Genomic DNA, 9818 nt, shown 5'->3' with positions numbered 1-9818 from the left:
ATCTAAATTCGGAGACCCACACAGACAAGATCTTGTGAAATGGGGGTTATAACTTATATTGTCTGTGATATTAATGAAAGAAATGTAGAGAGAATCACATGGTTGCCTGACAACCAGGTATCATCCAATCACAACGCAGCCGTCCATCCGGGCTATAGTCTCTGATGTTTATAGGCTTTTGTACTGCTGTTTTCAGGAAGCCACTGTGGCGGTCCAAAGTTGTTTTTATTCATTCTTACATTTAGCGAAAAGATGAATACATCTTGAGATTCATAAAGAACATGTAGAATTCCAGTAGCTGCTTATCTAACCCATGATGAGTTGACTAGTTGAGTGGTGTACAGTAACAGTAGGGCTACTACACAGCTGCTTCTGAAGACGAGAGAGAGAGCCGGTGGCGGTGGCGGCGGCCCAGCCATAGCAGCCCAGCCTCATCAGCATCAGTCAGATGTCCAGGTTGCTGCTAACGTCGTTAGCCTGCTGGCCATATTGATGTTGCTGTCCAGACTTTGTGCTCCATCATCAAGCCGAATGACAGTGTGTCTGACATCTAGGCAACGACGGTAGGCGTTCATATAACGGTCTTCTTCCATCGTTTCTGTTATGAATGCAATGCAATGTTAGCTAAAAAAAACAACAGTTGTACAGTGCATGGCTAAACATTAGCTGTGTCTCTCACGTCAGGTGATGCGTTGACGTTAGGAGTCCTATAACAGTAGCTGTTGTTTGGATGCTGTTTTGGATGTATCGATTGGTTTGACCGTTAGGTGTGGCTCTTGTAAGGCATGTTTGTTTATCTGTACATTATTTGTGTTCGTATGTCAGATAGTTTGTTTCAGTAAAGGCCTACTATATAGCTCGCTCGCCTAGCTCAGCAAATGACAGGTGCCCAGGTGACGTCACTTACTTCCTGCTGTATACGGCAGGTGCGTCGTGTGTTACAGTCTCTCTAGTGTATGATTTCTATATGATAACGTACATGATATTATATACAGTAGCTTGCCACACCATACAGTTTATAGATTAAAACGAATGTGATTAAATACACCATATCACTGCTGATGACTTTGTTTTGTCTTAGTTTTAGCCAGCTCTCTAAACATCTCTGAAGTTTTTTTTAATGATTCATGTTAGCTTATTAGCATGGGTGTGACAGACACTAGCACCTGACTACACCCACTATGATAATAAAAAGCTGGCTTAGTTTCATCCGGCCACCTGGACTCATAATCACTTCAGTCTCCACCAACAAGAGCCCATTTCATTGTGCCGTTGTCAGGCCTGTCATGTCATGTGATGTTACGTTATACGTACCACACAGGCCCATCCCATGATCCCATGACTCCCTCCACAGCTCCACTGCTTATCATCCTCTCAAGGAATTCAGCCTTCTTGGCCTTCTGCGTGAATGTTTTATAAACATCAGTCTCTTCGTGAAAGGGTGGGATTGTAGTATTGTACTATACTGCAGCGTGCTGCAGGGGCACTCTGGCTAACTTGATTATCAGTATTGTCTGAGGAAGGCATCTGTCTTCCTCTGACCTCCCTCCAGGCGGGTTAGTTTCAAATGGCATTTCATCAGTGGTCTCTTTCTCAGACTATTGTACTGTACATGCAATATGGTTATTTACTGCTGCTAGTACCACTTAAACTCTATCCTTGATTTCCCTAGGGGGTTCCAAAAGTAGCCAATCTACAAGCTCACAACAACACTTAACATATCTACAAGCTCATAAACACGTTGGGTTGTGAGCTTGTAGATCTGTTATTTTCGCCGGCTGTTCGCCCTGGGAAAGGAGGCGATAAAGTTCAAGACAAGTCAAGTTCATGTAGTTAAGACATTGCTCCTCCCGATGTATGTTACTTTGTCAATAAACAACCCTATTCAGAGAAAAACAACAGTTACATAAGCAGTTGCTCACAGGACAAAACGAGTAGTGAAAAGTATCAAAGGTGCTCCTGGATGAAACAAGAATAGCAGGATTTTAAACGATCTACAGTATTGATTGTTTTATTTGGTGTGTCGGCAGGACATTTGAGAAATACTCAAAATATATAATATATAGAATATAACAAAAATACTTATACACATACTTATACTCAACAAGCAAGTGCGAAAAGTAAACCATAATCCTGAACCCTATTATGTGTCCTTCCCTCCCACCGCCTCTCCCACTCTGATCCCATCTCTGTTCTCTTGTTTCCTTTTGTTGTAGTTTGTGATGTACGTATGTGAGCCTGGTGAGCAGTAACATTATCACCCAGGAGGATGAATGCAGAGGAAGTGGAGCTGCTCAGTGACTCTAAGTACAGGAACTATGTGGCAGCTGTGGATAAGGCCCTCAAGAACTTTGAGTACTCCAGTGAATGGGCCGATCTCATCTCTGCGCTGGGAAAACTCAACAAGGTACGGATGTCTCACAGCAATTTGAGCACATAGTTACAAATTGTATTAGCAGTTTGTAGAATTGGTACATTTCAAAGAAAGTACAGGTCAATACAAAATCTGCTGCAAGGATAAATATTTTATAACCTTTTTGGCTGATTGGTGACTCTTCTTTTTAATGTTATTATTATTCAAAACAATTGGATTCAGTTTTAAAAGAAGCTGACTAAACAGATTGTGTTGTTTTACATCCCTTTTTTTGTGGGTGGGGGCGCAAAACTAAAGTAATATGTAATATTATAATATGTAATATATTAGTCTTGATTCCAAGTAATATATTACTTTGTAGTAATATAATATATGTAATAAATAACATATTACTCTCTTGAGTTAGCCTGGTTTCCAGCCCATAGACCCCGCCCACTCGACTGAGCGCTCTCAGAGTCTGACAATCAGGCTACTCTGCGCGTTTTTCGGAAAACAAGCTAAAAATCTGAAAAAGCGTCGAGTGTGCAGGGACCTGTCCTGAACGTCACCGAAGGAAGTCATCATGACGTAATTTGCCTTGCTGGGAAGTGACCACACATAGTATTGGAGGCCACCAAGTTTCTACGAATCTCTACTAAGACAAAGAGGACCATGGTTATTGCTTAGAATATCGCTCTTGTTGTTTAACTTAGGTATTGCACAACAATGCCAAGTACCAGGTCGTTCCCAAGAAGCTGACGATAGGCAAGCGTTTGGCCCAATGCCTTCACCCAGCCCTGCCCAGCGGCGTCCATCGCAAGGCCTTGGAGACCTACGAGATCATCTTCAAGATCATTGGACCCAAGAGGCTGGCAAAAGACCTTTTTCTTTACAGGTATTACTATTATCATTATCTGTTACTGTAGTATGTTGACAAAATTAGTATGTGAGTTTGTACTGGATAACTGCCTTAGATTTGCATTTCTTTGCTTTTTTTTTTTTGCTGGTCATTTTACTGTTTATCCTTTTTTATCCTAACAAAACAAATGTTCCTGATGATTCAGTATTAATTAGCAGACTTTTCATGTTTTAAGCATGTGGCTTTCAAAGCATTGTCTCACCTGGGAATCGGGAGGTTCCAGGTTTGATCCTGATTCCTACTGACATTTTGTTGAAGTGTACTTGAGCCACATGCCGAGCCCTAGCTCAGTAGTTCGGACATTTAGTTAGGATAAATTATGAGTATGTGAAAATTGTCCGTGGCCAGTGTATCTACCTACATCTCTGTTGTCCTGTGTCAACAGCTCGGGGCTCTTCCCTTTACTCTCCAATGCTGCTATGTCTGTGAAGCCAGTGCTGCTGGGGCTGTATGAGATGTATTACCTGCCTCTGGGGAAGACCCTGAAACCAGGTCTTCAGGGACTTCTCACTGGGGTGCTGCCGGGTCTGGAGGAGGGCTCTGAGTATTATGACAGGTAAGAGGGGGAGATGGGAAAAGAACAACCAGGGTCGTATATCCATCAGATTAAAAATAAATCATAACAAGTTTAGCAATTTTGCAAAATTGCATGAATAATACATGTTGTATGAATCATTGATTCTGCTCATTGTAAAGACACCCTGTGATGTTGTAGTGCATACTATATATTAGAGCATTCGGAGCCAGTATCCATCTTGCTAATGAGTGACTACATGATGACTAATTTAGTCGTGACACCACTAGTCAGAGGATATTAATACAATCTGGGAATACATTTCTTACCAAGAATTTGTTTGTTTGTTTGTAAAGGTGTCTACTAACGCATCCCACATTGGTTTCTATTCAACTGCCCTAGGGGAATTTTGACAGCTGCTGAAAGTTGGGGTACCATACAACCATTATAAGGCAAAATGTTCTAAATTTCATTATGCTTTAAGTAGCATGTGACATGTCAAACTAGGGTGTTTTCATGATTCTGAATCCAATCAAAGCATTAGTTTTGCACGAAAAACACTCCTTGGGCTAAAAATGGCCATAGCCGTCATCACAAATGTGATGAGGTCAGCACATTTGGGCATATTTGGGCAAGTGACTATGGCCAAACTAGGGGGTTTTCATGATTCTGAATCCATTCCAAGCATTAGTTTTGCACGAAAAACACTCCTTTCAAACGGGGGGCCAGCGGGCTAATTAGTGACAAGAAAAAGTTGACAAGAAAATGTTTGAGAACCACTGCTGTACACAATATACAAAATACTGTGCTGGCCACGTTGGCCTGCCTGTTTCCTTCCTCTCTAGGACCAACACCCTGCTGGAGAAGGTGGCTGCTGCCGTGGAGCAGTCGGCCTTCTACAGTGCCCTGTGGGGTTCCATCCTGACCATTGGTTTCTATTCCTCTCTAGGACCAACACCCTGCTGGAGAAGGTGGCTGCTGCCGTGGAGCAGTCGGCCTTCTACAGTGCCCTGTGGGGTTCCATCCTGACCATTGGTTTCTATTCCTCTCTAGGACCAACACCCTGCTGGAGAAGGTGGCTGCGGCCGTGGAGCAGTCGGCCTTCTACAGTGCCCTGTGGGGTTCCATCCTGACCAGCCCCGCCGTGCGCTTGCCTGGCGTCTCCTTTGTCCTGCTTCACCTCAATCGCAAGCTCACTATGGAGGACCAGCTCTACGTGATGGGCAGTGACATTGAGCTCATGGTACGTTTTCACTATGTTTCATGGTACGTTCTCACTATGGAGGACCAGCTCTACGTGATGGGCAGTGGCATTGAGCTCATGGTACGTTTTCACTATGTTTCATGGTACGTTCTCACTATGGAGGACCAGCTCTACGTGATGGGCAGTGGCATTGAGCTCATGGTACGTTTTCACTATGTTTCATGGTACGTTCTCACTATGGAGGACCAGCTCTACGTGATGGGCAGTGGCATTGAGCTCATGGTACGTTTTCACTATGTTTCATGGTACGTTCTCACTATGGAGGACCAGCTCTACGTGATGGGCAGTGACATTGAGCTCATGGTACGTTTTCACTATGTTTCATGGTACGTTCTCACTATGGAGGACCAGCTCTACGTGATGGGCAGTGACATTGAGCTCATGGTACGTTTTCACTATGTTTCATGGTACGTTCTCACTATGGAGGACCAGCTCTACGTGATGGGCAGTGACATTGAGCTCATGGTACATTTCAGAGACAATCAGTGACGTAGACTCCGTGGGGGCATCGGGGCTCGAGCCCCCAGGAGGAATTAGACCTGAATATGTACAGTATATTCGCCCAGTCAGTTCGTCCCGTTTGTACTGAACATTTCGTCTCTGGAGACAATGCATAATCTACTGAACTCCATGGAGGGATAATAGACTAAGATGCGTGGCATATTGGTATGGCACTCTGATCCTTTGAAGCGTGCTTTGAACATGGCTGTTTTCTCAGTGGAATAATCTAATAATAAGCTTGTAAAAAGCTGTTGACTTATTGTAGGTCACTTTTTTTTACATTCCTGTCTAATCCTACTAGAATGTTAATGCATTCATAAGTAGGGATGGGACAAAAAAAATCCTTTGATAAATTATCTATTTATCATACATTTCTGTATTATATCTATCTTGCAAGTTATATATTGTATCATGTCATTCATTTGTTGTTGAGAGCTTGCATTGCTACATTGAACCCGATGTTGTACCATCATACAGTATTTAACGATGTATTGGAATGCAGATTCAGAGTTTTTGATAGTTTGTGAATGCTTACAGAATGTTAACTTAAATGGTGCATTTATATAGCGCCGCTTTACATAGATTGTACATTACATTCACCCATTCACACACACATTCATACACCGATTGCGGCGGAAGCCATGCAAGGTACCAACCAGCACATCGGGATCAATTTGGGGTTCAGTGTCTTGCCCAAGGACACTTCGACATGTAGACAGGAGGAGCCGGGATTCGAACCGCCGACCCACTGATCATTGGACGACCTGCTCTACCTCTTGAGCCACAGTCGCCCCAGTGTACATGTTTATAGTATATATTACATGTTAACACCCCTGATGTTCAACATAGACCTGTGAAAATGTCCTGTTCCCTACAGGTGGAGGCGGTGAGCACTTCAGTCCAGGACTCCAGTGTTTTGGTCCAGAGAAGCACTCTGGACCTGATTCTGTTCTGCTTCCCCTTCCACATGAGTCAGGTAAGGAGTCAAGGACATCAAGATATCCAGTGTCAGGCTTGAACTACTGCCCTGTCTGGAGATTTAAAGTTGAAAAGAGCACATCCTCTGTAATGTTGAGGCTCCTCTCTAACAATATGTGCCAACTTTTTAATGTATTGTGCCGAATATAAGACGACCTTCAAGACTAATTTGTGGAAAAAGAACATTGAATGTCAAATAGTCTAGTCCCCGATTATAATATGATATATGTTTTTTTTTATTTACTTTATAAAAACATATCTTATAGTCTTATATTCAGGCCAATAGGGTTATTTACATTTAATTTACATTAAACGTCATTCATGTAATGTAATATATGATTCATGCTTAATAAATACAAATTTGACTTATGGCTATTCTGTATGCAGTTAAATATACAATATGACTATCACATTACAAATTATCTATTTTTTTCAGCTTCTGAAATGATTTGAGGCAAGAAATAGGCAATGCAGTAGCAGATTCATGTTTGTAAGCACTGCGACCGAGAGAAAAGTGTTTAATAAAAGAGAGTAAATAATTGTGTTTTTGATCTGTTGGTTTCAGGCAACTCGTCCGGATATGATCCGGATCCTATCAGCAGCGATGCATGTGGTTTTGAGGAGAGACATGTCACTCAACCGCAGACTGTATGCTTGGCTATTAGGTATAGTTCAGTATACACACACGCAGTGTTGCTGCTTAGGAGCCACAAGAAGTCTGCATTTCATGTTGTGTACTGTATATTTAGCTTCAAATCATGAGGCAGTTTATGTTGCATTGTTCATTGTCTTACTTTTTCTCTTATTTGCAACTTGCGTGTTATGGATCAAAAATGCTGGTAAGTGTCTGCTCGGCACAGGATGGATAATGATTGTAACAGCAGAAAAATAAAGATAAACTACCATTCGTCTTTTTGGCTTTTCCAAAATGTATGTATGTACTGTATGTATAATACATACAGTACATGCAGGGGGTGCTTACTGTGTTAATGTATCCCTGTGTATTTCACTGTACAGGTGTATGTCATTCTGTGTCTTTGAAGGTTTGGATAACAACGGCGTGAGAACAGGCCCACGCAGCACGAGGCAGAGCAACCCGGACGAGTACGCTACACAGTACTTCAACACCTACTCCAAGGACATGCTGGTCCAGGTACAGCTATTATTTAAATTGTTTTCCCAAAACTCTGGGCTCTCCAGTGGGTGCGGCGAGGGTTGAAGGAAGGGTAGAGGGTTCAAATTGGGGCCCTTTTATGTCTTTGCTCTTGGCCTCTCCTTGTTCAGGTCTGCAATGCATGTTGTCTCCCCCCTCCTCTGTTGCCCCAACGCCTCTTATTCCCAGTGGCCTGGCCTGTTAATCCGCCTCCCAGTTCTTCAGCACAGTTAGGCCAGGATATCTCTCTCTCTCACACACACACACACACACACACACACACACACAGATGTATGCTTGTGTAATCCCCCCGTCATGTTTTGGAGACCTCAACTGTCTGAGGTTGGCAGAGGTTTGGACCGACCGACCAGGAGAGAGAGTTGTATTTCTGTGTATGTGTTTTCATCCGCCATCTGGTCTGTAGCTCCCCCGGTGGGAGACACGGGTTACTGCGGGGACTGCCTGTCTCAGACCCGTCTTGTAGCAGACGAAGTGTGAAACATGAGACAGACACACACACACACACACACGCACATGCACATGCGGTTCACACTGGAAATACTGTATTGATCCTGCCAAAGATACGAAACAAAATCAAACAGATACTACAGTGATCTGTTATCCGTGAAAGAGAGAGATTTGGCCCCATATACATTTCACCCAAATACTCAAAAGTATGAATTGCCTAATCGCAAGTTATTTGTCATATCTGCCCTGTGCAATTTGTGATTATGAAGCCTAAAAACCAAAAATAAATTAAAATTCTATTCATATGTTCCAACATTCAATGCCAAAAACAATTAAATTGATCGTCAACTTGTGTGTGTGTGTGTGTGTGTGTGTGTGTGTGTGTGTGTGTGTGTGTCAGGCGATGGTGGGCATCCTGCAGGGCAAGGCCCGTGGTGGGGAGGAGGAGAGCGTCCTGATGCATGACCTCAAGCCTTTCCGCATCCTCATCAGTCTGCTGGACAAACCTGAGCTAGGTAAACCATAATGTCTCTATTGTTTACTCTAATCAACATGAAGTCATAAACGCTATGTCTCCGTAAATGTAGCTTACAGTACATTTACATTTTAGTGTGAAAAAGTGCCCTTCAGGGCACAGGTCTCCACCAGGGCAGGTCAGGTTGTGGCCTCCTGGTGGTGCTAGAATAAGCCAATGTGAAGGGTGCCATTTCTTCTTGCGCCTTTGATGGCAATTGAATGATTGAGGCATTTTGTTCAAAAAATGTGTTTTGCAAAAATCCACCTGTTGGTGGCGCTATAACAGGCCAATGTGAAAAGGGTGGGATATATCCCTCAGCCTAGTAGGAATGTCTGTGAAAGATTTCACGTAAATTGCACGCTGCGTTCATGATTTGAGGCTTTTTGTTCAAAACGGGCCAATCCTGTAAACTTTGAAAGCCAATGTTAGCCAATCAGGATGGAATATAAAATATCGAACTGATCTGTGTTGAGCACATGACTATAGAGATAGTGTGTAACGATTTGCAGTAATATAAAAAAAATGTTTTACAAAAGTCGGCCTCCTAGTGGCGCTATAACAGGCCGTTCTGGAAAATTTGGGTCAGAGGTTCATCTTGGCATCCAGGGAGTGTGTGTGCAAAGTTTGGCATCGACCAGGTTAACGGTGCCTTCGGCCTGGTGGAGACAAAAATGGTTTATGTGACTACTTTTTAACATTGTTCTTCATTTGTACTCACTTATACATTGTTTTCAATCTAGAAACACTGATTAGACAGTGATTTAAATATGCTTTGCCAATCAGATGTTTATTTTGTGCAGTGCAGTACATAAGTGGCCGGTGACTGGCACCATCTGTCGCAGGATGGCTTCACATCTGCATACATTCTGTTGAGCTTTTCCTTTGACAAATGTAATCTGTGTACCGTAATATTTTAAATTGTGCAAGAGGCTTTATGGTGAAAAATAAACAAATTAATAAATGAATCGATTCCCCACCAATGTCTCTTCAGGTCCAGCAATCCTGGAGGATGTGTTGATCGAGGTGTTCCGGACGTTATACACACAGTGCCGGACTGAGCTTGACCTGCACACCCAGAGTCCATTTAGCAAAGACCACGCTCATCTCAGCAGGCAGGTCCAGTCTGCATGTAGACATTGTTGTCTTGGTGT

General features: G+C 42.9%; 1 protein-coding gene across 3 annotated transcripts in view; it reads left to right on the top strand.

Annotated features, from left to right (window-relative positions):
• Positions 1 to 190: 190 nt before the first annotated feature.
• Positions 191 to 9818, top strand: part of dop1a (DOP1 leucine zipper like protein A) — a 37401-nt gene continuing 27773 nt past the window's right edge. For 2 of the 3 annotated variants that reach the window (XM_080768784.1, XM_080768786.1), the window contains exons 1-10: positions 191 to 563; positions 2217 to 2407; positions 3067 to 3248; positions 3658 to 3828; positions 4840 to 5029; positions 6429 to 6527; positions 7095 to 7194; positions 7573 to 7682; positions 8551 to 8665; positions 9659 to 9779. In XM_080768784.1, coding sequence (XP_080624910.1) covers positions 2270 to 2407; positions 3067 to 3248; positions 3658 to 3828; positions 4840 to 5029; positions 6429 to 6527; positions 7095 to 7194; positions 7573 to 7682; positions 8551 to 8665; positions 9659 to 9779 — 1226 coding nt within the window. In that variant the 5' untranslated portion in view covers positions 191 to 563; positions 2217 to 2269. Of the gene's footprint in view, positions 564 to 2216; positions 2408 to 3066; positions 3249 to 3657; positions 3829 to 4839; positions 5030 to 5472; positions 5516 to 6428; positions 6528 to 7094; positions 7195 to 7572; positions 7683 to 8550; positions 8666 to 9658; positions 9780 to 9818 lie in introns of those variants that run through there. The other variant, XM_080768785.1, reaches the window with a different exon arrangement.

The sequence above is a fragment of the Protomyctophum bolini genome, assembly GCF_963924005.1.
Source record: "Protomyctophum bolini genome assembly, chromosome: 7".
Classification (NCBI taxonomy): domain Eukaryota; kingdom Metazoa; phylum Chordata; class Actinopteri; order Myctophiformes; family Myctophidae; genus Protomyctophum; species Protomyctophum bolini.
The sequence above is the reverse complement of the archived record's forward strand: the minus strand, read 5'-3'. Positions and strand labels throughout refer to the sequence as shown.